Source organism: Aristolochia californica, unplaced genomic scaffold, assembly GCF_029961685.1.
Source record: "Aristolochia californica isolate CCGP_79_NKW_82.1479 unplaced genomic scaffold, dmAriCali1.0.hap1 SCAF_1, whole genome shotgun sequence".
In the NCBI taxonomy this organism is placed as follows: domain Eukaryota; kingdom Viridiplantae; phylum Streptophyta; class Magnoliopsida; order Piperales; family Aristolochiaceae; genus Aristolochia; species Aristolochia californica.
The window spans coordinates 54447148-54474905 of NW_027181770.1; the positions used below are offsets into that span (position 1 = coordinate 54447148).

Here is a 27758-nt window from a genome sequence, read left to right on the forward strand (position 1 = left end):
TGGCATTAAAGCACTCGTACTTTTGTCAAACAGCTTCATAAATTACTTTTTAAGGAAAAGTTCGTTTGCATGGTATTCCACCCACAATTTATGGGTGTGTGTGTTTGTAGAGGGGGAGGGGGTTTCCCAGTTGTGGCCATGGGCTTGGCTAGAGAGGACATTTGAGCAATTGCCTGCCAGTTTTCTCGAAGAGGGTGACCATGAAGATGATGGCATGTCTTCCTGGTGTGAATCCTTGTGGTGACCAGACCAGAAATGCAAATTGTAATTCTTCCACTATTGCAGTGTTGAAGATCTCTTACTGAATCTACGGTTATTTTTTTCAGTCAGACCCCAAGGAGTGTAGCAATGTGTGCCGAAAGAGACTCTCTGCCGAGACTAGGGATTTGGGTACCTTTGCTCATTTGACTAGCTGTAGAAAGGTCGTTGGAATGCAGAATTTGTTGAGCAAGTTAGTCCAAACCTTCCAAGCGAATTGACAGTGTAATAATAGGTGATCAACCGATTATTCCTCTTTTTTTTTTTTGAAATATTGATAATTTTATTTCAAAGTGAAGGAGGATACTTAACTGATTCTTCCTCTAGATTACAAAAGGGGCAGAAGATATCCGGATTGGTATTCCCTCTACATCTAAGATTTGTGGCAGTGAGGATCTTCTTGAGGAGGGCTCTCCACATAAAGAAGTGAATCTTAGGGGGACCAAAAAGCTTCCAAGAAATAGCAGCAGTGTGAGTTTCAGCCATGGAGCTCCATCCTTTAAGATAGTTGTTAGCTGAAGACACAGTAAACTTACCACTATCATGGCAAGTCCATACTATTTGATCAGTAGCTCTATTTGACCCTCTTGGAACACAAGGAGGTGAGTAGCTTGCTGGCAGCAATAGCCTCGATATCGTTCAAACCCTGATGTAAAGATAGGCCCCAATTACCGCTGGCCCTCCATGATTCGGCAACAATAATGGAGGGATTGGTGACAAGCGAAGATAGGTGTCCTTTAGGGGCCCACAGTCAAGCCAATGGTCATTCCAAAATTCAAACTTCACACCATTACCAATGTAATATCTAGTTGCAGCACAAAACTTTTTTTTTTTTTTTGAGAAAGTAATGAATTTATTAAACCAGATGCAAAACAAACAAGATTAGGCAGGTCTCCCCCTTCAAGAGGAGCATGGAGAGAGGCCCCATGTTTAGCACAACCGTCTGCAACAGAATTTGCAGATTTAGCACATGGGACCAAATACAAGTAAGATGGGGAAGAATGTCCATAATGGAATAATATCCCAATGACGCCACGGCAGTGAAGAGGGAGAGGAGAATCATCCAAAAATCACCGCAGAGTCTCCCTCAATGTGGAGTGGTCTGGAGAAATGCTCATGGAAGGTGATGAGGCCTCTAAGAAAGGTTTGAAGCTCAGCACCAGTAGAGTCAGAAATGCCCATAGATCCAGAATAGGACATGAGTTGATTACCATCCGAATCATGAAAGACACCACCATAGCCCGCCAAGGGAGCTGCCATCAAAATTTATCTTAATGTAGCCCGAATCAGGGGGTTGCCATTCCTGCATTGCTGGAGGCTTCGACAGGGCCCCCATCTAAGTAATGGTGCTCCAGTGCCCCCTGAACGAGAGCCCAGAGAGAGCAGAAAACTCCTTCCTGGAGTGGAGCCAAGTGGAGATGAGGCCAGTAATAGAGGAGATGACCCGGTCACGGGGAAGATGCTTGGTGTTGAAGCGCCTATTATTGTGTTCCGTCCAGATTCTCCAGGGGATGAAAGCATCAAACATTGTTCATTTCATTATTATCATAGCTTATCAAACTCCAGTCCTTTTTTGCACATAAGGATGTAAAAATGATTTCTTTATTATTATGGATATAAGATGGAACTGAATGCAATTATTTTCATTAAAGAATTCAGCATGTCAAGCCACAATGGCAGAATGAGTTTTACCCCAATTCTGCTCGTTAGAAAATAGGAGAGGGTGCTTCTTTTGAGAAGGCACAATAATCCCTCACTTTTCCTTCACTCACTATTATTCTTTTGTATAATTCCTCCAAATTCGTTCCTGAATAATTATTTTCGTATCATATGATGAATTGCTAGTGACTGGTCAAGGATAAGACCTTGCGATTGAGTGTTCTTGAATAATTCTTTTAATTCATCTATGTTTGAATTTTTCAAATGGAAAACGTTTTATTTATCTACACTGAAATTGTGAAACTGTGAACAAAAAAGGAACAAGAGTGGAGGAAATGAATCACCTATTTATTAGTAATTATTACAATAAATATAATTATTCCCCTTAAACCCTAGGAATCACTACAGGAAAAAGCTTTTCTGCAAAAATTAAGTGAACTAAATAAACTAAAGTTTATAATTTGCAACAATCAGTATTAACATTTTGAATTATTCAATTCTGTCTGAATCCAATTCCATCCTAGATGTTGTATGAGTTTTGTCTGATGTAAATTTTGTTTAGCTGTTTCCCTTGTTGATCCACTCATATGGTGGCCTCACTTGATGCTCATTCAACTGTGTTCAGAGCTGTGCGGGCAATGAACGAAACACTGTAACAAAATCGTCTTCTGAAGGGACAAGCTGATGAAGGCTTGACTCCTTTTGCTATGAATGAAAAAACCAGTGTACGTTCATTTCTGCCACAGGTCTGGTTTCTGTGAGTTTGTTTTCTATTTTGACTTCAGAGGGTGTGTACCTGTCAATTTTGTTCTTATGTATTATCATTTCTGCTCCATTATATTGTTGTAACTAGGTAAATCCTTAATTTTAGTTTCAGCCCTTTCTAACTGAGATGGTGTTGTCTTTTATCAATATACACACTCTTCAAAAAAAAAAAAAAAAAACTGGGATGGTGTTGTCATCTTCTTTTCTATTTAATGTGTTCCATTAATATTGTTGATATAATCCTAAAGAGCTATCTGGTCCTCTGCTTTAGGCATCGAGTTTTTGCTTTGATGGTCATGGGGAAGCATCTGCAGAGAGATTGGCTTCCTTTGATCTTTTGAGGGAGATGGATTCAACTCTGAAGACTGTATCGTTATCTTCATCTCCTAATGAAGTTAGGGGCCAGACTTCCGAAAGAAGTGGTACATCAAACTTTCTTGGTAATTCTGATATGGTCTCAACATGGAACAGAGTGCTAGAGTCATCATCCATCCTAAACAGGCCCTTGTTACCTTTTGAAGAATGGAACATTGACTTCTCAGAACTAACTGTCGGCACTCGTGTTGGGATTGGTGAGAACAATCTGCATTCTTAAATTTGTTTCTCATATGAAATTAATCATTTCCATGATAAGTCTTTCTCTAATTACTTATCTGGTTTTTTATTTCATTGACATGGATGCTGTGAAACATGCAATTTCCACATGTTATCTATGTAATCTGATAGAATGTGCAATAAACTTACCAAAAGGTTCTCTTACTCTTGTCTCACTTTGTTAAATTTTAAAGTCCCATGATGGTAATGGTGTTAGATGGAAAGGGACAGACGTGAGAACTGAGAAGTTTGGAATGGAGAAGAATTAAAAGAGGAGAGGAAGCGGAAGAAGAGTGGTTGAATATGCTTTTCTTTACCTTCCGCTGTATCCATGATCTTATCTTACCCAAGGTATCCCATTCTCCTTGTTTGAGTGGGATTCTACTTAGTTATAGAATATTCATTTAATCCTATAAAACTTAATTCCGTCATTTGAAGTTCACTCTAACTTCTTGCTGTACTTGAACTGAGTTTATTCTCATTTGTTTAATTCTGTTAGGCAAACTATTCTTTTACCTTTTAATTCTGTTAGTGATTGGCTAATAAGTGTAGTTTCTCTGTTTGCTAAGATATGTTCAGAGAACTAAAATGTGCTCTGCTGTGGATGAATTAAGAGAGGTCATGCAAACATTCCTCATTTGGCTAGAATGACCTGAAAGAAGAACATCTTTAAATGCTTTTGTTATTCTTCCTTTCTCAGGATTCTTCGGTGAAGTTTTCCGTGGCATATGGAATGGGACAGACGTTGCAATCAAAATTTTTCTGGAGCAGGATCTGACAGCTGAGAATATGGAAGATTTCTGCAATGAAATATCTATTCTAAGGTCCTTAATTTTGTTGATCTATTGAATAGCTCAGTAGTTCCTCTGCATTGTCCCTACTTCAGTAACTTTGCTCTGACTTTTTCTTTTTCTTCTTTGCAGCCACCTTCGGCATCCAAATGGTAACAATCTGTACCTAGAGTAGTGCAATTGAGTTCTGTTTCTGCATGGATTCTGTTAGTCTTGTGGAGCCAACCCACTCATATCCCAGGTTGGGCCCCACAGGACCATAACAAATTCAGTTATGATTTGTTGCATAGTGTTTGTTTTCTTTTATGTAGATCCTTACTTTTATGGATAGTACACAATCAGTGTTTATTTCAATAGAATATCTGTAGTAATTGCATTTTACTGTGCAGTGATTTTATTCCTAGGCGCATGTACAAAGCCACCCCACCTCTCCATGGTTACCGAGTACATGGAGATGGGATCTTTGTATTATCTCATCCATATGAGTGGTCAGAAAAGGAAGCTTAGTTGGCGAAGGAGACTGAAGATGCTCCGTGATATATACAGGTTTCTTCAATCTGTGCAACTCTTGTTTGGATTATATTATGCATTGGCTTCCTTCTCTGGATTCAACCGTACGGCCTTGTCTTATTATTATTTGTTGAGTTTTTATTTACCTTCTTGGAATATCTGCATGGGGATGAAAATAATGCTTACTTCTTGTGCTCCCCATTTTTTTGTGTTGGTAGGATATTTACGAGGTCTATGAAGACGGCTTATCTAGAAATATTTTTGTGGACTTCTGTATTAAACTTGGTTCCTTTTTTTCTTTTTTGAACGGGAAATGATAATAGAGTTTGTTTTGGACTACATTGTTGTATTCCTCACTTTGGGCTTTTAGTCCTACAGCCGTCTTATTTTTATTTGTTGAGTTCTTATTTATCTTTTTGGAGCAACATCTGTGTGGAGATGAAAATATTGCTTATTTCTTGTGGTCCCACTTTTTTTTTTTTTTTGGGTGCTAGTGGGTTGTATAAAATGTCTTTTGAAGTCACCTTCTGAACAATATTTTGCATAGACTCAGTTCCTATATCTCTTTTGGGAACAACATTTGCATAGAGATGTGCTCCCCACTTGTTTTTTTCTTTTTTTTTCTTTTTTTTTCTTTTGGTATCAATGTGATTTAAAGAAGCCAGCATGTTTTAAACATCTTGTATAAACCATTTTTGCTTGTTTTCACTGTGTAGTGATTTTGTCAACTACAATAACGAAAAATTAAGATAAATAACCGTTTAACAGTTATATGATTGAGTCAGATTGGACTGTAAAACAGAAAGCAGTTGAGCCACACTTTATTAGATTTCTCATTGGAGTTTTTTTTTTCTTCGCCGAAAGTCAATTTGTTATATATCTCCTCCAAATGGTTTTTCTTGCGGCAGAATGATATGGTTTAGCTGGGATTGGTATACTTTAGCCAAAATACTTAAAACATTAGTGTAGTGCATTAGATGCACTAATTTACTGCAATCTTGCCGTACATTGGGATTATGATGAATATATTTTCATGGATGGTAATGGAACTGGTGGAAGTTTAAAAGACTCGGAAATCTGATTGGTTTTCTGCTTGTATATTTTTTTTAGGGGGTTAATGTGCACACACCGGATGAAAGTTGTTCACCGAAACCTGAAGAGTGCAAACTGTCTCGTGAACAAGCATTGGACTGTCAAGATCTGTGATTTCGGGCTTTCACGAGTAATGACAGATGTTCCAATGAGAGATTCCTCATCAGCAGGAACTCCAGAGTGGATGGCTCCTGAATTAATACGCAATGAACCCTTTACTGAAACATGTGATGTGCTCAGTCTTGGTGTAATAATGTAGGAGCTCTGCACTCTAAATAGACCGTGGGAAGGTGTACCTGCAGTACAGGTAAGAGAAGTTCTCGTAGTGTGTTACTTTGTTTTCAAGTTCATGATTGAATGCAGTTATAAAAACTAGTTACAAGGAGAGTTTCTTTTAGACAGAGAAGATATAACCTATTGAATACCGAAAATCATGTGATGGTTTGCTGGCTGCTCAATGAATGATAACGCTACAATGAAAGGCTGCACAATCTGCAAACTTTGACATGTGGTTTTCTTTGACATATATTGTGAATTTGGGTGATTTATCAAACTTTTATATCTTGACAGCAGACTAAACTTTCTAAGACATGTTTAGTATCTACTGGATGAATGGAAGCGGTTGTGTTCTTCAGCTTGAATGAACTGTCAAAATAAACAGGGTTGGCATGCTAGGAGTCTTGTAGCAACCATAGGGTCAACAAGTACGAGGGGATAATGTCGTTTGAAGGAATTCTATTTTTCCTCGGGTTGTTTATACAGTCGCCAATGAAGGATCCCGTCTGGAGATACCTGAAGGACCCCTGGGCAAGTTAATTTCAGGTCTAGTAGAACTTCAGTTTGGTCAATATCCACATTTAGTTTGTTTAAGATGTTTATATATAAACAATAACCATTTTTCTCTGATTGCAGATTGCTGGGCGGAGCCAGAGGAGAGACCAAGCTGCGAGGAAATTCTCACTCGCTTGCTTGATTGCGAATATACTTTCTGCTGATCTGATTGTTTGTATAGATAGTAATGGGTGTTTTTTGCATTGACGTAACAGATTTCATTAAGCAATATTAAAGTGTTTCTCCACATCCATCCACCAAGATTGTGACGAGTCTGTAACGCTTCAAAAGAGGAAAACTAGAAAATTACAGGGTCCAAAATGTTCACTCCAGAAATTTTATAACAACATTTACCTGGAAGGGCAAAAAAAAAAAAAAAAAAACGTACCTGGGGAGGTAGGTAAATCCAGTTTAATCATTAATGTTGCGCCTGTTCAGCGCATCCTCAAACCTAGTGCACGAATCGACTCTCATTTCTGTACTCATATCGTTTTCTGGAGCTGGATAGTAATCCTCCCTGAGTTGCACGTCCCGGAGATTTGAGTTGCGGTCATTGAGCAGTAGGGTCAGAAAGTGTTCGTGGGTGGTACCGTGGATGAAGAGCTTCCTCAGAGTGGAGCACTGAGCCAGTAATCCAGCAGCTGGAAGAGAGAGACTCCTCTGGTTGACGTCCCTGTCATGTGGCGGCCAGTAATCAAGCTCGGTCAGGTTGAGATCTCCTATCCCAGTTAGAAAAAATCTTTCCCAAAGGCTCAGGTCCATGTGACCTGACGGAGCTGTTAATACGTAACCAATAACATCTCCACAGTCGAGCCGCAACTTCAATAGTCGGGAGTAACGCGAGAGGGCAGCAAGGTCAAATGCTTGAACTGTTGGCTTTGGCCGTCTCCGGCAGTCTCCTTCCACTTTTATCCGAATTTCTTCCAACTCCGGGCAGCTGTCAAGGCCCGCCGCCAGCAGTGGTGTAAGCAGTCCTCCAACTGGCACCCAGAGAGAGAGGTATGACAGCCGCCACCACGTCCTGCACGAGTTCTGGTTGTTGTAACCCCCGTTGCTGCTGCCGCCGAACCTGGAACAATTACCGGCTTCGTTAGTATACCGGCTTTTCTTCCCCTTGGGCGGCAGGACCGGTTGATTGGAATCAAGTTCATTGAGGTCGAAATCATGGATAATCCCGTTCGACGAGGTCCCCTGTTCCTTCCAAACGCAGTCGATGTGGAGCCGCTGGATGCGATGCCTGATAGGTTCCAGTGCCAGAAGCGACGCCGTGCCATCAAGATTCTTACAGGCGGAGATACCCACGTCGACTAGGCTGTGGCTAAGAATGCTGGCGAATTTCCTGAATCCCATGTCGGTAACCATCTTGCAGCCCTGGATGTGAAACTTGGTTAGCTTGGGGCAACCTTGGGCGATGGCGATCAAGCCGTAGTCATCAAGATCGGCGCAGTTTTTCACGGACAATGACTCCAGCCCTCTGCAGAGGGCAATCCCGTCCAATTGGGGGCCAACAGCTTTGCAGACACCGTGGAATCGGCCGAGTATCAACGCCCTCAGGCTGGGGCATTTGGTATGCAGGGCTTCCAGAGAACGGCCCGTGTCCCGCACGTTTTGACAGACATCAAGAGCTAGTTCTTCAAGAAGAGGAAGCAGTGCAAAAACATTATCCAGTGCCGCGCATGAAATTCTGGCGTCGTCCGCTGTGTATCCGTCGCTTTCGGGATCAGGTCTCGCACCGGAGAGGGCAGAAGCATCAGCAAGATGGAGGAGGCGGAGGCGGGGACAATTGGAAGCCAGAGCGACAAGCGTCTCATCTCCGACGAAGTCCATGTAGCGAGGATCGAAAGTGCAGGTGGCGAGAAATTGTGCAAGATTTGGACAGGCAGAGGAGATTGCAAGTAGCTCGTTAGACTTGAACCCTTCGGAGCAAGAGATGGAGAGTAGATTGAGACAGGTGATGGAAGCAGCAGTAGAAGGATAAGCCTGGAGTGCCGGGGGCAGATCCTCGGTCCAGCAGTAGAAATGAGAAAGATCGAGAGAAGAAAGAGAAGAGCAGCTGTGGAAGAGAGAACTGAAGTCGGAGCCGAGAGGGGATTGTGCCCGCTGGTGCCATCGAACGAGCTTGACGTGGACTAGCCGAGGGAAGCGGGGGGCAAGGAGGGCGAGGGTCTCGGGGGTGCGAGCGTAGAGAGTTAGGGAGGTGAGGGAAGGGAAGGCGTGGGCCAAGCGGAGGGCGAGGGTGGGGTCAGAGGGGGAGGAATGGAGGGGTGGTTGTCCCCATGGGGAGAGGAGGGAAAGGTCGAGGTGGGTGACTGCTCTGAAACAGATGGGCACGAGGAAGAGATTACGGACGTTGCCGCGGAGGGAGAGAGATGTCCGGGTGGCGCGCTCCAAGTCGTGCCATTTCCGGCAGACGAGAGATAAGCAGTTGCGGGTGCGGGTATCGGTGATTAGGGCGAAGATGTTGCCGAGGATCTCTTCGGGGATATCACGCATACTGGCACTAGTTCCGCCAACCATCGCCGGTTCTCTATCGTCTTCCTCTACGCACAGTTCACATACAGTCGCTTTCCTTTTCTCCGCAGTCAAGCTTCTTTTGAGATGGATAGAAAAGCAAACAAGGGGGGATTTTCAGGCAAGGCGGCAGGCTAGAAGGCCCGAGGAGACGAATGACCTGGCTCGGATAAAGATGACGACAGGCACGGGAACGGGTGGGTTTTGTCCACATATGCAAGCATCTGTATGTGTGATCGTGATCCTTCTCTTTACCTTTTTCACTTCCTACTTTTTCCACTCTCTTCACCCTCGGTGTCACACCTAAGTTACGAGTTAATAAATCTCACAAAAAATTGTTATTACAACCTAATTTATCAAAATTAGAATCCGGATTGATGATCTAGATTATCGATATTGATCAACATTCAAAATTGAAGGAAATTGATTGTTAGTTGTTTGATGGTCGAAGTCCAAGTTCTCTATGGTCAAAACATAGAGGTGATCAGGGCCGTTTATTGAGATCAAAACCTAATTGTCGGTTATGATAAAGCCAATTCCATGGACTAGTCGAAGGTAAAGAAAGAAGAAAATGGAGAGAAAAAATTAGGGTGGTTGAACCATCCCCACCACCTTATAAATTAAAATTTTGAAGAACTTTTTTTTAAGAGAAAAACCATTTGGGAGAGGATAATTAATGAAGAATTTTGATACATCCAGACTTTGTTTGCGAAAAAAAAAAAAAAATTCTAGTTGCACTCACAAAACCTCAAATCCCAAATCAAACTAAATCCACATTGTGCTACTTTGTTACTATCTTGGAGTGGCTACACACAATATGGAATCAAATTGTTTGGTCAAGATCTAAAATTGAGGGTAGTCAACCAAGGAAATTCATGTATGTCCATCAAATTAAGCAATGCTCGAATCAAGTTTATGTGTGGAGATCGAATCACTAGACTCTTTAGAGATCAGACGTCACATCACCTGAAACATTGTAACTTTCTTTAGTACTATACTTTGTATGTCGATGTTATTGGCATACCAAATAGGACCATCTCTACCTCTCATCTCCTTCTCCACTTTCTCATTCTAAATTGATTGACATCTTTAGCAAAGGTGAAAGAAGGAAGTTAAAGCCAGCAGCTCTACTCCTACTCATCCAAGCATGAGGCCCTACAATCCATTTGCTACCTACCCATATTTAAGAGCTACTTTCTCTCAAATGACAGCACCCATCAGTGCTTCTTCAAAAGTTCATGTTGGTTCAATCACCGGTTTGATGTCAAATAATCTTTCCACCAACCAACAATTTTTTTGGAGAGGGGACAAATAACCAAAACAACGTATTCTCACTAAAAAAAAGATTCAAGAGCAATGGAATTTTTCAAGTCTAGTAACAACATCAACAACACAGTCCTCTTGCCACCCATCAAAGGTATAGTTTTACTCCTTGAGCTCAATTCTAGTATTTGAATGATCAGATATTTACTGCAATGATACTTCTCTAATCAGTGGATCGAACATTTCACTTCCCTCAAAGAATATTTCACCTAATGTCTCACCATTAATCAAACTTATTGTGATGATGATCAAGTAAAAACACTTGAAGAGTAGATTGTTGAACTACAACAGACGATGAAGGAATGGGACAAACAGATATTGGTCAGAGATTGTTGGCCCATGTGGCTTCTCAAGAGGGGGGTGAATTGAGATAATCAAACTAAAAGTGAGTTGTGTGCTTAACTAGCCATAATCAAATAACTTAAAATTTATTTGGCTTACTTCAAACCGAGCCGGCACACTCAGCTAACTTGGCTTATATGGTTCATATTGACTCGGACGATGGTAAGGACAAATAAGAGAGAGAGAGAGATGGATATGTTGAGGAGAGAAGAAGAGGGGAGAATAAGGGTTATGGAAGATATCCATCCCTCCCCCTTAGCCTTTATTTAAAGATGTTGAGAATACATAAATTATAAGTATACCCTTCACCCAAGCTTGTCTATGTCTTTCAACACTCTCCCTCAAACTTATGGTAAAAAATCATCATATATCCCCTAGCTTCGTACATGCTGTGGAGAGAATTTTGGAACTGACTGACTTAGGGAACATATCAACTAGTTGTCTATGAGTTGATACATGTTTAATACTTATGATTCCTACTTGCAACTTTTCTCCCACAAAGTGGGAATCCACCTCGATGTACTTAGTTCTCTCATAGAAAACTGGGTTGGAGGCAATGTGGATTGCTGCTTGATTATTACAATAGAGTTCTATAGGGTCTTCTTTGTGGAATCCCAATTTAGCTAGAAGACATTTAATTCATAGAAGTTCACTTACCGCATGTGTCATGGTTTTGTATTCTACTTTTGCACTACACCTTGCAACCAAATTTTATTTTTTACTCCTCCATGTAACAAGGTTGCCTCCCACTAGAGTACAATATCCTAAAACTATTTTTTATCATTTGGTGATCCAGCCCAATCCGCATTAGCAAAGCTTTCAATATTAAGATGACTATGACACTTATATAAGAGCCCTTGTCCTGGTGCCTTTTTCAAGTACCTGAGAATCCTCTCAATGTCTGCCAATGAGACATCTGAGGTTTATGCATATATTGACTTATCGCACTAACTGCAACATAAATATCTGGTCTAGTCACAATAAGATAGATAAATTTGCCAACTAACCTCTGGTACTGGCCAACATCAACTTCTTCTCCTGAACCAGCACATAGTTTTATATTTGTCTCTATAGGGGTGTTAGCAGGACGACATCCCGTCATTCTTGTTTCTTCAAGCAAGTCAATAACATATTTCCTCTGTGATAAGATAATATCATATTTGGACTGAAGAACCTCAATACCGATAAAATACTTGAGTCCCAAGTCTTTCATCTTGAATCCATTACATATCTTGTTTTTCACTTGACTAATACTATCGGTATCACTACCCATCAAGATAATATCATCCACATATATAGCAAGTAGTACGACCCCTTTCTTAGTGTGTTTGACAAATACAGAATGGTCCACGCCCGCAAAGATTGATTCTGACCATATAATGATTTTTGAAGGCGGCACACCAACCCCCTCAACCACATATCCATGTGGTTGTTGTATATAAATTTTCTCCTTAATATTGTCATTGAGAAAGGCATTATTTACATCGAATTGAAAAATATAACATCGAGAATTAGCAGCGAGAGATAATAAAAGACACACCGAGTTGAGTTTGGCGACTAGAGAAAAAGTTTTCTCATAATCAATCTCATAACATTGGGTATTGCCTTTAGCCATAAGGGGGGCTTTAAGGCAAGTTACTATATATCATTCACATTTTGTTTGACAGTGAAGACCCATTTACAGCCCACCAGATTTTTTTTCCAGATAGTAGGGAAACAAGGTATCACGTTTGATTCTCATATAGAGGTGTCATTTCTTCGTCCATGGCTGTTTTCCATCATGGATTATGTAGGGCCTCCTAATAAGATTGAGGAATAGTAACAGAAGATATATAAGCAAATGGGGACCACATGATTTTATCATGGGTCTAACAAATTCTACCATTGTCAAAGGTAAACCAAATTGGTCTCCTAACCTGACTTTCATCTTTATTTTAGCTTTAATAGGTTCACATGTGGCAAGTGTTATTCATTAAGTAAGGCTTATCTTTACTAATTAATATTTTAGCATTCCTCCCATGTCTGTTTATCATCAAAACCCAATAAAAAGAGTCTCTTCTTATTCCTTAAGAGTCCCACCAATCCTAATCCCATGTCCCCACTCGAACCTAATGTTATCCAATCGAGTGAGAGTCCCATCCAAGGTACCTTAATTTCCCATTCAAAGCCAAAGTTAAAGATCCCTTACCTATATTTATAGCCTCGGGAGATATACCTAGCAAATAATTGTTGGCTTCTCACCCATTTCCACATAGCCATTTTAAACGAGACCCAAAGAGATTCTCTCAAGATAATAGAGATGATGCATAAGAGTTACAAGGAAGGATTGATGACAAAGTATAGTAATACAAAAGTAATGAAAATAAGAGAGAAACTATGACAAACCCATTATTTCTGTAAGTTGATAACGTCTAACTCACAAGCCCTGTTGTGCTACCTTGTCAAAATTCTCAGTGAAAAAATTGTGAGAAGGTTTAAGGTTTACAAGCTCTACTTCTGACCACCTTTCATTCAATTTGAACTTTTGAGGCTTAGTAAGAACTAACTTTAAGCTCTCATAATTCATCAGCCTAAAGCATAAAACAATCACCTCCTTGAAGTGGTCTTAGGTGCAATCCTCTTGAAGTGATGGTCTTTAGGTATGGCAGAACCAATATTGGGTTCTGCAATCCTCCAATCCGATTGTCCTTTTCAAATTTAATACCGCTTTTATAAGTTGCCTCAACTTCTAATCAAATGACAATGCCCTCTCTACCCTAATCCTAACTCACTCCCCCCTTTGCTATTGCCATATTTCCACCATTACCCGACAATTTTACACGGCTCATCCCATCTGTCCCGTGTCTTGACCTTGCTGAAGATATCTATCTACCTCTGTGTCCTCCGTACCCAATCCAAGATATGAGAGCAATCTTCTGGCTGAACGAAAACCCTACAGAAGTGATCGTTTTATTGTAAATAATCTTGCCTTAAAAGATGTCATTAGTTATTAGCTCTATACCTGAAAAATGGAATTGTGGCTAATACCTATTGCTTGTACGGTAAGTCTTCAGGTCAAAGATTTCCTTCCGGCTTGAAACACCTCTGTCCATTTTAATCACTGAGGGTACCACCAGTCCCCTAGTTTGATCATGGTATGCATCAAGGATGTAGTTAAGCACTGTTTCCTGCAAAAGAATGTCCAGTATTTTATATGTTGCCATCATATCGTAATCCTCTTCACATTGTTTCATCAGATTCTCACATAATGCACTTCGTTCTCGTCTTCTACAAACTAGCAGCTATCAATTTGATCTATAAAGTTCGGCATAATCAAAATTATATAAAATAATCTGTGAGGATTGCTGATCTATGTTCAACCCCCAGGTCTAATTGGCCTAAAATGTGAGTGTCTATGAACCATATGAGGCATCAGTTTATGAACAACCCCAGTCCAAGTTACTCAGGAAAGCCCAGTTAATCTTTTGGTCCTAAAGTTAACTTTTTAATTATAAGCCATCAACCAGTACGCCTGAAGTTTAACTCAGTTCTACTGATGCAGATGTTTAATAAGCAACAGGATTCTAATATAGAGCTTACATGCACTTGCTGACATGTACAGTATATGCCAAAAATACAACAAAAGTGAAAAGGAACTCACAAGAGGTTGTGAAGCATCCAACCATTGATAAATAAGCTCACTACGGAACCATGTCATCTGCCTTTTTGCAAAATTTCTGTAGAAGAAAATAACGAATAGATCAATCATTATGTCGTTCACCGAGTTCTTCAGGTGAGAGGAGGATATAGTTATCATTTTCTCTTTTTCTAAAAATGTTTACAAAATAAATAAAAAAATACACTACAAGACAATAAGTGGCAAAAAAATGTGGGGCAGTTCTTGTCCAAAAGTTAACCAATGAAACCCAACAAGGCTGCAGTAAAATATGTTGGTCAGTCCAAAACCATACCTTTAGGATGACAACAATGACTTAGATGGGCTTATATAATGAATTAGCACAAAACTGTGGCACACAATTATTATTTTGACTGCAACAGATTGCAGCCCCAGCAATAGTATTCACACCAGTTTCCCATGCTAAGCAAGGTATTTAAAGGAATTTTTATCACTGTAGAGTTGACTTTGTTCAGGGGCTAATGTTCATTAAGAACTTTATTGACTATTTACCTGGATGCTTTCTGAAAATCAGATAAAAACCGAAAGAAATCTCTAGGGGAACTCTGACCCCCATTTTTTCTGCAAAATGAAAGATATTCCATAGCCTGTAAAAGAGATAAAATAAAAAATAATAATAGCTCAATAAGACATGCTGTCTCACATTGATGCAAAAGTTCTGAGGTGGAGAACTAAGACCTACTCATACAAAAACATAATAACACCACATGTAAAAGGCACGACAAATTGTACTCCATTTCAGTGGAAACTAAAATATACCTGTCTATACCCAATTGCCCGAGTAGCAGAGTTCATATTTGGAAGTAGACCCGATTCAAGGAGCCATGTCGCTTCTGATAGAAGTCCCTGAGTTTCTTCAACAGATGTTTTATATAGATTAGGCTAAGCATCCTATTAGTCAAGAATAATACAATACTAATGACCAGTCAAAAACTACTAACATTGCAAATAAAGTGAAATAAAAAGTGTCAGGAATATTACATGTACAAATCTCATGCAGTGGAATACCTGTAAGCATCTCCTCACATCGCAAATCAATACGTCTATAGAGTTCTACCCTTTGGCTTGAAAGGAAGAAACAGAGGAAGTCATAATCAAGATCCTTGGCAAGGTTTTCTTCACTATGATTAGGAGGCATATAGTCACCATGACGATCCTTGGCAAGGTTTTCATCACTATGATTAAGAGGCATATAGTCACCATGACGATCCTTGGCAAGGTTTTCTTCACTATGATTAGGAGGTGTATAGTCACCAGGACAGGACAGTGATGCACTTGAATACAAGTGTCTCATAAATGAATCATATGGTATGTGAAAAGCAGATGGAGGGGATCCTGTAGCCTATCATGGATGGAAGAAATGAGGAGCAAAAAGTAAGTCTAATAGATAATGAAATTTATAGGCAACGTTTAAATTCAACTCATGCATATCAAAGAGTAAAATGAAGATGAATAGTACATGCCTTGTACTTTAAGAAATAATATTATGCAAATTGTTCAACCATGTTACCATAGTATAAAGATGGTGGAGCATGCATGTCATCAACAAGACAATTCCTTAACAAGAACATGCCACATAATATGTCCATTTCACTGCTGCAACCAAATAGTAGGTCACCCAAAGAGGCATGGTTGACATCATGCACACAGTCGTTTAACAGTGACCAGTCATATTTGACCTACCAGTTGGACATTTAAACAAGCAATTAGTACATCTTCCTCCACCATACAACCATATTAACAATTTGAACTATATCAATCCCCCAACTATTTTGTAATTCATAGACTTGAGCACAAAAACTAACCAACAAACAGGCTATTATGACATGAAATCTTTAACTATACCTAACAACATCATGAGTCTCACCTTTATAATCTCTAGACTACGTTGTAACCGATACCAATCATTGCGAGCTAAAGATTTAGCTCTTGGATCACCTGCTTTTTCCAGTAACTCCACAGCTACATCCCAATCTCCATTTTGTTGCAAGAGATTGAGCTCAGAGCAAACTTCAGAACCAATCTCCAAGGACACTTTTGGAACTTCAGGCTTACCATATATATACCTTCCAGCAGAAAAGTAGTTGGTCAGCAATAACTTAACAAGAAAAACAGAAAAAGATTATAATGTCTACCATAAGATGATTAAAAAAGATATTAGATGATCAAACATAAGCTCTTACAAGAAAATGATCAAAGAAAATCTCTCAAACTATAATTTTGACAATAAGTACACTATGATCAAGGTAATTTAAGCTTGACTTGGACAACCACATAAATCATATTTTTACTTACCAACGTAAGTATAATCCTGTTCCACCAGTAACAATTGGTACACATCCATGATCAAAAATATCTTTTGTTGCATGCCTTGCATCCTCAAAAAACTGACCTGCAGAATATTCTGAGAATTGAATTCCTAATACCATTAGTATCCAATCATGAACTAGACAAAATCAAAAATCAATTTGCAGGAGACATGCTACCCAATAGAAAGGCAAGTATGATATTGTCGATCATGACAAAGTTAAAAGACAAAATCAAAAATCAATTTGCAGGAGACATGCTAACCAATAGAAAGGCAAGTATGATATTGTTGATCATGACAAAGTTAAGAACAAAAAAATACGAACAGCTTCTTTCTGAGTTCAAGGAATATAACCACCTGAAAGCACACAAAACATGACACTTTTTGCGATGAAATGGTAATGGTCATCCACTTGAATGTACATGAAGATGCATCGCCAAGTAGAATTTTATTTAAAGTGTATTGACTTCATTGAATAATAATAGCCATGTCACTTGTTCATCTGCAGGACTTCAAACCACAACAAAACAAGAAAATTTTCCGCAGGAGGAAAAACTACAAATCAAATAAAATAAAATCACATATCCTTCCAAGTTAAGCATGTTTTTGTCTCCATGATATTTAGAACCTTCCTTAAGTTAAGGCTAGGAACAAGTAATCACTTAAGGATATGCTTCTCTCTATTCAAATGATGACCTTTACACAGAAATAACCAATCACTAAACGAGAACATGTAAGAAAAGAAAGGATCAGTTATCTAATTACCCCTAGAATATGAAAAACAGAACTCACACCCTTGCAAACCCACTTCACCTAAATCATGTCATAAAAAGGAAAAAAATTGAATTCATCACACAAACGATATTATGACTAGTACATGGTATCGGTTAAATCCTTCATGTCAGCACCACATTGAGTAAAAAATTAGTGAAACACATCATAAAAAGCATTATAGTATCATTCTTTTAGGAATATTTTTTTTTCTTTCACTTGCCATGGTCAAGATTTAACTAATGATGTAAGGACAAGGGTATGGATACAACATGGACAATTCTCATGGGTTATGTAGTCGTTATGCAATATTCCAACGAAAAAGTATCTCAACAAAATTCTTATTCGTACTAACACTGTAAATTTATATCTATTACAAAAATGGTCCAAAAGACAGGAGCTTCATAGTTTGATTTCATTTAACAGAAGACATATTATATGTGCAGTTGCACCAAATTCGCTAAGATTCGTGCAGATTTCCTATGTCAAATACTGGAGATAAAGAAGATAAGCGGCAACTGTTTTACACTCAAGTGGATGCAATCCTGAATTTGCATCTGCAGCTACAAATAGACTGACTAAAACAGCGGAGCTTCTCAAATGATTTCATTTCACAGGTAACGTACTAATTATGAGGTCCAACCAGATATTGTATGATTTGAACAAAATTCCTTCAGTGAAATACAAGAGGTAAAGCAGAATGACGGAAACTTTCTTACCTTCAGATGGATGTAGTATATCAATGAGGTGGTGGGGCACTTCCTTGGAGCAACCAAAAAAACAGAACGAGTCAGTGGCTATTTTGCTAATTGAGCAAATAAGTGAAACACAGCAGTGAATCTAGCTAAAGGCAATCAGCCAAAACAAAAGGATACACAACAGAATACCAAATGTACCTTTCTGTCACTTGGTAAAGGTTTCGCTGACCCAACATCGAGACCTCGATAAACCTGTGACAGAAGAAAAATAGGAACTTACCCACGCATACGGGTAAATACCAAATAGTCGACATTCCAAATAAGGAAGAGGAAAATTTTTAAGATGAACTGAAGCGAAACGAGTGAGGACCTGGACAGAGTCTGCACTGATTATTTCTCCGTTAAGTCTCTTTGCCAGCTCCAGAGCAAGTTTGCTTTTACCGGCGCCAGTGGGGCCGGAGATTACGATGACTTTTTTCTTCTTTTTATCATTACCGAGAGTGGTAGTTGAGCAAGACGTTCTCAGAGACCGACGAGAAGGAGAAAAATGAGCAGCAATATTTCTAGGAAGATGGAGAGGTGTCCGTATCAACCTAAGGCTCCACATGCGAACACCGACCCCGGAGCTACCCATTCGAGCAGAGCGAAAAATGGGCGAAAAATGGGCGCGCCCAACCTTCCCCGCTGGGTCTGTCTACCTCTCCTGCGCACGAAAAAAAATTCAGATATTTGGATTCTCCGGCTCCATTAAGGCAAACTCGTAGGGGTGGGAATTGTCTCACGGATAGGGTCGGTCCAAACGGTACATAAACATATCGGAAAAAAAGTTGTTCACATATATCGGCATATTTATATGGAATAAATTATCTTATATATTATTTGTTTATTTATTAAACGGGTAAAAAATAATTAAATAAAATAATAAATAATAAGTAATAATTTTAAATTTTATCGAATTACTCATAGTAATTTGGTAATTGGTTAATTAGATATGGAATAACCCTTAATAAACAGTAGAGAATAATTGAGTAAATACATGAATATATAATCGGTTTAAATTTTATTTTTATTTTTATACTATTTAATAAATAAAAATAAAAAAATCAGTAAACAAGTAAAATTGTTACCACGACTCACAACTTAGGGCATGTTAGTGTGCCTGTAGGTCAAGTAAAAGTGAATTAGATTACACTGTCACTTAACCAGTTCAAGTAGATGAACAGGTTTATCCACTTAAACTCGCCTATGAGTAAAGTGGGTGAATCAGGATTTCCACCGAAATCCCGGTTTATCCACTTGAACTCACATGTTGGCTTGTGAAAGTGGATATCGCTCTCCTCTCGGCGCTCTCGCTCTTGCTCATTATTAATTCGGTTCATTATCAAGTATTTTGGTTTAATTATTTTATTTGATATAATTAATTAAAGCTAATGATTTTTAATTTTTAGGAAATATATTATTAATTTATACTACATAAAAATCTGTCATATGTTATTAAACAAATATTTTATTTATTTATTTATTATTATTTTTTTATCACTATATTAAATTATTGATTTAAGAGTGGTAATTAAAATATTGTTAAAGTAAGCAATTGATAGAGTATTTTTGTTCAATTATTCTATTTTTATCATTAATTACACTAATAATTTTTAATTTTTTGGAAATATTATTAATTTATACTACTAAATTTTTTGTCTTATGCTATTAAACAAATATTTTATTTATTTATTATATTTATTAATATATTAAATTATCGATTTAAGAGTGGTAATTAAAATAGTTTTAAAGTAAGCAATTGATCAAGTATTTTTGTTTAATTATTCTATTTTTATCATTAATTAAACTAATAATTTAATTTTGTGGAAATATTATTAATTTATACTACTAAAAAGTTATCTTATGTTATTAAACAAATATTTTATTGATTTATTTATTATATTCATTATGTTATTACAATATTAAATTATTGATTTAAGAGTTGTAATAAAAATATTGTTAAAGTAAGCAATTGAACGAGTATTTTTGTTTAATTATTCTATTTTTATCATTAATTAAATTAATAAATTTTAATTTTGTGGAAATATTATTAATTTATATTACTAAAAATCTATCTCTATGTTATTAATAAAATATTTTATTTATTTATTATTTATTACTATATTAAAAAGAGTGGTAATTAAAATATTATTAAAGTAAGCAATTGATTTGTGTAATGACTATATCTTGAGCTCTTGATTGACCAAGACATTGATCAATTACATTTTCAACTTTTGAAAAGTATCTGTATTAGGTATCTCGTATCGTTTACAGTGGATCGTCATCAGAGTCATCAAAGAGGTTGAGTTTTGGACCTTTGGTTTCTATCCATTTTTAACTGCTTAGTCACCACTCGGCTGCCACATACCCGTCACGTCTTCTAAACAACCTCGACACGTGTTTGCGCCTCGAAACTACCCCATTTTAACCCCTCTTTAAATACCTCAAGCGTTTATCAACTTTGTTCCTCAGCAACAACGCCTTCGAATTTCCATCCATGGCTTCGCATCAAATCAACAGGGAGCACACCACAAGCGAGAAGGAACGAGACACCGCGAATGGCAATCGGGCGGAGGAGTCGCCCCTCACCGGCAAAGAATCGGAAACGGACAAAGCAAAGGCATCACCGAAAGAGCTCACCGAGTACCGGCAAATGGCACAACAGAACTCGGTTGAGGCCATCCGAGCTGCGGAGGAAAGATATGCTAAGTCTAAGGAGTATGCTGGGGGGGCCCTCGCCGAGGCCAAAGAAGCCGCCGTTCACGGTCTGGGTGCTGCCGCACACTATGCCACCGGGAAAGGTATCCAGGCCAAAGACGCTACCGCACAGGGGATCCATGTTACATCTAATTATGCAGCTGACCAGGCTGCTGCTCTAAAGGAGACGACTTTGGAGAAGGGTCACCGAGGGTGTGAGTACGCTGCGGAAAAGGGTAAGGAGGCCTATCACGTCGCCAAGGAGACGGCTGTAAGCGCCGGCCAGAAGACCGCCGATTATACTCAGCAAGCGGCCGGACAGACGAAAGAATACCTTCTTGAGAAGGCTGTGGAAGCCAAGGACGTCACGCTGGGCATGGGCCGGACTGCGATAGATTTTACCAGCCAGAAAGCTGTGGAGACCAAGGACGTAGCCTCCGACGTTGGTCAGAAAACACTGGGCTACCTGGAACAGAAAGCAGTTGAAGTGAAGGATACCGGAAAGAGTGCAGCAAGTTACGTGGGCGAGAAAGCCGTGGGAGCTAAAGACGCAGCCGTTAGTACAGGCCAGAGTATGAAGACGACGAGCACGGATTCGACGTCTCATGCAGGCGAAGGCAAGGACAGTGCTGTCGAATACGCTAAAGAGAAAGCAGGAGAAGTCAAGGAAAGGGCTACAGAGACTGGTTCTAGAACCGTAGAATATGCTAAAGAGAGAGCCGGAGAGGTCAAAGCTGCCGCTGTAGCTGCAGGCACTGAAGTGAAGGTAAGGAAAACGGCTCGGTTATAGATTAATGCCCTTCAGTTTGTACCAGCCAGAGAGAGTTGCAGTAATCCCTCGAAAAATTATGCACCAATGTTATTGTTCTACAGAGTAGGTGTAGAATTTGTTTTTCTGTTCTTGTGGCCTTTATGATTAATCTACTATTGACCAGGATGCGCAGGGAGAGCAAACCCAACAAGCGAAAGAACAATTTGGCAAGCTGAAACTTCAGGAGGAAAAGGGTTCAGGCACTGCCTCTTCCGTGGAAGTCAAAAATCAGAAGAATATGGGTAAAGATGAGCTCGAGACAGAGGAAGGGGATGAAGCTAAATCGGCAGAAAAAGAAAGGGGCGTTGTCGAAGCCGTGGGCGAGGCCGTGATTGGAATAGCCCGTGAAGCTACGGCCCTGCTAGGCCGCCAAGATCCAGATAAACCAGAATAACAAGAATAAAATGCTTGATGCTTGCGTTGCGTGTGTTGCCTCATATGGCCTGTAGAAGAACAGAGATTTTGTACAGAAAGGAGATAATGCTTCTATGCAGAGTCTCGCCTAATAAAAAAGGGCCCCTTCATTTTCATTGTTTTCGTCTGTACAAAGTACAGTTCAAGGCAGCGGTGGAAGCGTTTTGGCGAGGTTAGCAAGATGCAGACCTGCAATTCAGCTTCTGTTGCTGCTGGTTGTTGTGGCACTTCACCTGACACCCACGGGCTTTGTTTCGCAGCTCCCCAAAGGTGCGCATGGTCTCCCCATCGAATCCTCCGGCGAACTGCCCCCAAACCTCAAACCTTGTTAGACATTTATATTCACCGTCAAGAACAAATTGAGCATTATCTATAGCAGAGGGAGGACGAACCTGATGGACCCTAAAGGCAAATCTCACGCCTTGCACCATTAACTCTTCTTCTTCTGGGCCACTGCCGACAGTTTCCAGCTCTGCAGACACTCTCTTCATATACTTCATCGCTAATTTCACAGAAGCCAACTTGATCTGCACGGATTCAAAGTACAGAGTAATTAGTTATATACAATGAAGGTTTCTAATCAATAATAAGCGTTACAGGCAATTCGAGCATTACTCCCATGAATGATGATAAGGGTGGGAGTGATGCCGGATTTTCCTTTCCCTGCAACAATGATGGAAACAGAAACAAACCTCGTATAAAGGGCGAAGATAAACGAACCTGGCTAACGATACCAGTTTCTAGCATCCACTGTGTCGGAATCTGTAATTCTTTATATCTCTTAATCGCGGATTCTCGAGTGCGGGAGAGATTAAATACCCCATGCTCTAGCCTGCAAAAGAAAAATGAGACGAGCTGTGAAATTTTAAGATCGTTTGTAAAGCAAGTATTCTGGTAGGGAAGGAGCTTTTTTCTATTTACTTTTCCAACAAAGTGCGCATTTTCTTCAAAGAAGGAGCCCAGGCCTGGCGAGGATCATCGGAGAAGGTACATGCCTCGGATTCAAGTTTCTTCACATCGCAGTAGCCAAAAGCCGCTTCTCGCATCGCATCCGCCTTCTGCTCTGGCCAGTCGAAGTGTTTTAGTACAGCTCTCTCATCCACCTGCAGATTATTTTTCTTTTCTAGGATCAGTTGGGTGAATGTAGAGATCAAAAACTCCATAGCGTCAGTTAAATTGGGGAGAAAAAAAAAAAAAAAACCAAATCTGTTTTTTAATGAAGTTTACCAAAAAGGAGAGTTCATCATCAAGCCACTTGACGAAGGCCACTACGTCTTCAATGTCCGTGAACGCAGCACCTTGCACTTCCTTTATCAAGAAGCGAATAAAATCACCCTGAGTTTCCACGTCCGTTTTGATCTGTACAAATAGAAACGCAGTTAACAAGCCAATTTTTTCAGACTTTCCATGACTACCTCTTCTCTGTTTGACGACAATGGAGCAAAAACAACTTTGAAACCAGGAAGAGTAGAAACCTTTCAACTTTCAGTTTCAGGAGAAAAAGTTGTGACCACATTTCTGAAACTTGATAGTATAATTAATGGGAACGACGATCAATCACAGTATAAACTACATATATGGGCATTAATTAAACCTAAAGACCGACAAATTTGGCACTTTTAGCGAGATTCGCAGCAGAAAAAAAACAGAGGAAGTCGACAGGCGGCACGCAACTATGCTACATGCTCGGATTACCGTTGCCTTACTGCCGGCTCTGCTGATTGCTTACAGAAATTTAATGATCCAAGTTATTTCGAAATAAATCTTACCAGTTGTTCGGATTGACAAAGCGAGTAAACTACTAGCATTGTCGAATGGCAAAATCGGAAATCTGAGCAAGTAACTTACAGCGTGTAGATGCGAAGAGCGATTCTCGATTTCGCCGATCATGTTTCTGGTACTTGCGGCTGACGGAGCGTCTGGAACGCCTCCACTGGAATCCCTTTTCGAATCCCTTCTCATTAAAGAATGATAGAACTCTACGACTTCCGGTACTCGCCGCACCTTCGCCGCTCCAGAGGTCGTTGCCCTCATTGGAGGAGGGGGTGGCGGCGGCGGCGGCATACCTTTGCCTGATAATGTGGGAGGCGGAGGTGGCGGTGGAAATGATGAGAGTGCCGGTAGTTTTGTTTTCTCCGTACTGATCCTGCTCTTGGTTACTGCATTCGCCTCAGGTGAAGAAGATAAAGACGACGGTGCGGATGAGGGCTTTGGAGGGGGTTTTGGAACTCGCGGCCCTCGAGCTCTTTCTGGAAACACGGCCCGTTCGGGAACTTCTGCATTGCCGGGAATCTGATGATTCCGCTCGTCATCGGTATGAGCTGACTTGGGATTTGTAGACCCTTGTTTGTGATTCTCATTTTCACTTTTTGGACTTGTCATGCGCGAACTCTGGCTCTCCTGGTTCGAAATTTCCAACGGTTTCGGAGATTCTTTCGTATCGTTAACTAGATTCGGCCTAAAAGAAACGTCCGTCAGCCCCTGAAATCTGTTGGACGGGGAGCTTCTGTAATTCACCCCATTTTCGACTTTCGAACCTCCTCCGTTCGCCTCTTCCAACGCTCTCTTGAGCTCCTCAATCTCATTCTCCATTTCTTTCATCTTCTTACCAGTCTCGTCAAGTTTCGTTGACATCTGCTGCTTGAAAGTGTGGGCCTCTTGCTTCAGCCTCTCGTTCTCAGCAATCACATCTTCCACTAGTCCTTGTCCTTGAGCCTTTCTACCAGTTTCACTCTCTTGCATTAGCATTTTCTCTTTGAGACTTTCTACCTCCTGCCTCAGACTCTCGTTCGCGGCCTCTAAGCATTCGATCTTCTTCAGTGAAGCTTCAACCTCCGCAAGCTTGGACGAAATCTCCTCTTCCAAAATAGGAACAATGGAGACAGATTCTTTATAAATTTTGTGCTGGAGAAGCTCCGTCTGAAGACGCGACTCTCTCTCTTGCAGCTCCTCGACGAGGCGAACGAGCTCAATAACGTCGGGCGGCCGAGGCTGAACCTGCGATGAGCGAGGAAAATAGACGCTAAATGAGCGAGAAAAGACGGTCTTGCTCGGAGCTTTTTGCTGCGCGCTGGGAGAACATGGATGCTTAGGCGTCTCCGGTTTGGGCGTCGAAGGGCTTTTTTGCAAGCCCATTGCCGCTTTGACCTTACCTACAACCATGGCGGATACCCCGTACAAAAAAATCCCCTATTCTAACCTAAAACGGGGGGGAAACTGGTAGAAGAAATACATCGTTTCCGACTCGCGAGTCGAAGAGGAGAGTGTTTTGATGGCCTCCGTCCACCGCTTCAACCAAGAGGAAGGAATATGAGAGGGAGGGAGAGAGAAGGTGCAGATGAAACAGGAACTACGTTAAATCAGCACAAGAGAAATATACGGAGCGGCACGGAAGTCGAGGAACGGTCATGTTTCCTTCTTGGATCCTGTTTGAAACACGAGAAAAAACAAAAGGCCAAAAGAACAAAATTAATAAAACGGACAAATATTACAAAAAAGCCAGAGAGGGAAAGCGTAGAGTAAAAATGAGCCTCTAAGTTGAATCCTTCCCCCCAAATCACAATACAAAAACAAAACCACTTTGTTTGCCTTTTTAAATGCTACAAAGAGTGATGCCTTGTGAAGTTGGGTCGAAGGCTTACTCTTTTTTAATAAACTTAAGATTTTTGTACTCACTAATCGATATGAGACTAATTCTTAATGCTCCCCATCTTAAATAAGTTCTCTTTTGTGGTTCTACAATTGGATAATTTGGGTGGATGCCCATATATAAGTGAGTACCTGTTCAAATACCATGTGAAGTTGGGTCCAAGACTTATCCCAAAAAGACTAGCCAACTTAGAAATTTTTTTTTCTAGCTAATAAACTAGAGATCTTTATACCCACTAATCTATGTGCGACTATTCCTTAACATAGCTCTCAACACACTCCTTTTTAAACTTTTCCTCTTCTCTTTGTCGCTACAATATTTAATCGCCTGGCACTGTTGTGTTAGTAGACAATTCCCATCAATTACCATGTGAGATAGAAGCAAAAAAAGAGACGGGCAAGGAGTGCTCACAAGATAAGTTGGTTTGGTTTTCATCAATGAGGTAGGGACGCAATTCGTTTTCATAAAAGCTTTTAGCTTGGGCGACAAGGGAATGAATTGAGGCAGCTGTGGATGGACGAGGAAGAAAGGAACAGGAGACCCTCGGTCCTTAATATTTGTCTCTATTTGGTCCCCAAGGGCTTCTTCAACATTGCCGTCCATGATGAGAATCAGCTGCCATTATACCTGAGAAAAAAAAGTAGCTTCAAAGGCAGCCATTAGAAAGACTATTTGTATCTACAAACAAAGCCATTTTGAACGATTTTCTCCTTCAGTAAGCTTCAAGTAAACTAACTGTAGAACAAGAAAAGAATCGGTAACTGTTTCTGGTGTAGACATAGCTGACAACTTTACGTTGTTCGTTTCAGAAATGGGACGAAAGTAGCAAACAAGACAAGCTATGAGCAGGAAGAAGAAGCTTTATGGGTCTTCATCACCATTTGCTTCATCGTGGGTGGGGCAGAGGCTCTTTAGGGTCACATGACGAGCTGATAGGCTTGCAGGGTCACTCCAATGAGAGTGATATGGGGTGGGTGCTGCTGTATCCTTTGGCTGCTTCTGGGTTGATTCAAGTTGAGAGATTTGGAGCATCAGAATTCAGAAGCCTTTGGCTTTTTCCTCTTCCAGACAGCTTTGTCTGTTTGAATTACTATTGACAGCCAAAGCTACAGTTCAATCGGAGAATGAGATTCAACTGAACATTGGCCACCATTAATGGTTTCTAACTAGATTCTAACTTGAGACGTTACTCGATATTTGTTGGCAAACTCTGAAGCAAATAAATGTACCAGCTCGACCAACTTTCTCTGTGATAAATCGTAGTAATGAGAGACATTCGTGGTCCCCCGAGAATTGCTATATCATTTAAAAATTGTTGGATTTACTCATCTGACGGAAGGATGATAATGTTTGACCCTCCATTTCTCTCTCTTTATGTCTGGGTGGCTCTCTAAATTATCATCAATTTGACACAAATGTACCAAGCTACCCGTGAAGGGTACAAATTATAATTTAATGGAAGAGAATAAGAAGAGAAAAAAAATAGAAAGAGAAGGCACCACAATATAGAAAGAGCCACTTTCAAGAAACATGGGGCATGGAGGGGGAAAAGGGAAAATGCCCATTGGTTGTGGAGCATGAGGGCGGAAGGGGGATAATGCCCCCTCTTCTTGATAAGATAAGATCTTAATTTATTAGATTTATCTTTAATTGATGTAATCTTTTAATTATTAGAATCTCTCGTAGATTAATATAGTCTTTTCAATTTTCTAGAATTTCTCCTCAAGTTTTGTAATCCTAGTTGTTTAAAGAGTTTCTCAAATAAGGGGGTGTTCGCCCCAAATTATCCATGTGCCTACACGTGAGAGGAAGTGTTAATAATAGTCCCACATACATTAGTGAGTACAAAGAACTTGCGTTTATTAGTTAACAAAAAAAAGTTTCTTAAGTGGCTAGTCATTTTGGGATAGGTCATTTGACCCAATTTAACAGGTATCAAACAAATCCTTCTTTGGGACATTCTCCATATCAAATGTTAATCGAATAGAAGATTAATTCCACAAGATTGCAGAATGATGA

The 27758-nt window shown here is 39.9% G+C and overlaps 4 protein-coding genes and 1 pseudogene across 4 annotated transcripts; 2 read left to right on the forward strand and 3 right to left on the reverse strand.

The window, feature by feature from the left end:
• The window catches only part of LOC137951327 (probable serine/threonine-protein kinase SIS8), a 53289-nt pseudogene extending 46434 nt beyond the window's left edge, over positions 1-6855 (forward strand).
• On the reverse strand, positions 6698-9169 carry LOC137951307 (F-box/LRR-repeat MAX2 homolog A). Its single transcript, XM_068797893.1, has one exon. It carries the CDS (start codon positions 9015-9017, stop codon positions 6912-6914), a length of 2106 nt encoding a protein of 701 aa, XP_068653994.1. The 5' UTR covers positions 9018-9169; the 3' UTR covers positions 6698-6911.
• A 3774-nt stretch (positions 9170-12943) lies between these two features.
• Positions 12944-18822, reverse strand: LOC137960932 (tRNA dimethylallyltransferase 9). The gene is made up of 11 exons (XM_068808323.1): positions 18500-18822; positions 18328-18381; positions 18151-18193; positions 16648-16756; positions 16220-16418; positions 15361-15694; positions 15112-15206; positions 14845-14939; positions 14317-14392; positions 13704-13843; positions 12944-13608 (listed from the first exon to the last, which is right to left on the reverse strand). The coding sequence occupies exons 1-11, from the start codon at positions 18761-18763 to the stop codon at positions 13545-13547; spliced, it is 1473 nt and encodes a 490-aa protein (XP_068664424.1). The 5' UTR covers positions 18764-18822; the 3' UTR covers positions 12944-13544.
• Positions 18823-20665: 1843 nt separating this feature from the next.
• Positions 20666-22070, forward strand: LOC137948902 (late embryogenesis abundant protein ECP63-like). The gene is made up of 2 exons (XM_068795118.1): positions 20666-21631; positions 21801-22070. The coding sequence occupies exons 1-2, from the start codon at positions 20666-20668 to the stop codon at positions 22068-22070; spliced, it is 1236 nt and encodes a 411-aa protein (XP_068651219.1).
• LOC137951333 (protein INCREASED PETAL GROWTH ANISOTROPY 1-like) lies at positions 22068-25427 on the reverse strand. The gene is made up of 6 exons (XM_068797926.1): positions 23939-25427; positions 23318-23449; positions 23012-23193; positions 22811-22922; positions 22483-22617; positions 22068-22395 (listed from the first exon to the last, which is right to left on the reverse strand). Exons 1-6 carry the CDS (start codon positions 25250-25252, stop codon positions 22264-22266), a joined length of 2007 nt encoding a protein of 668 aa, XP_068654027.1. The 5' UTR covers positions 25253-25427; the 3' UTR covers positions 22068-22263.
• Between the last annotated feature and the right edge of the window lie 2331 nt (positions 25428-27758).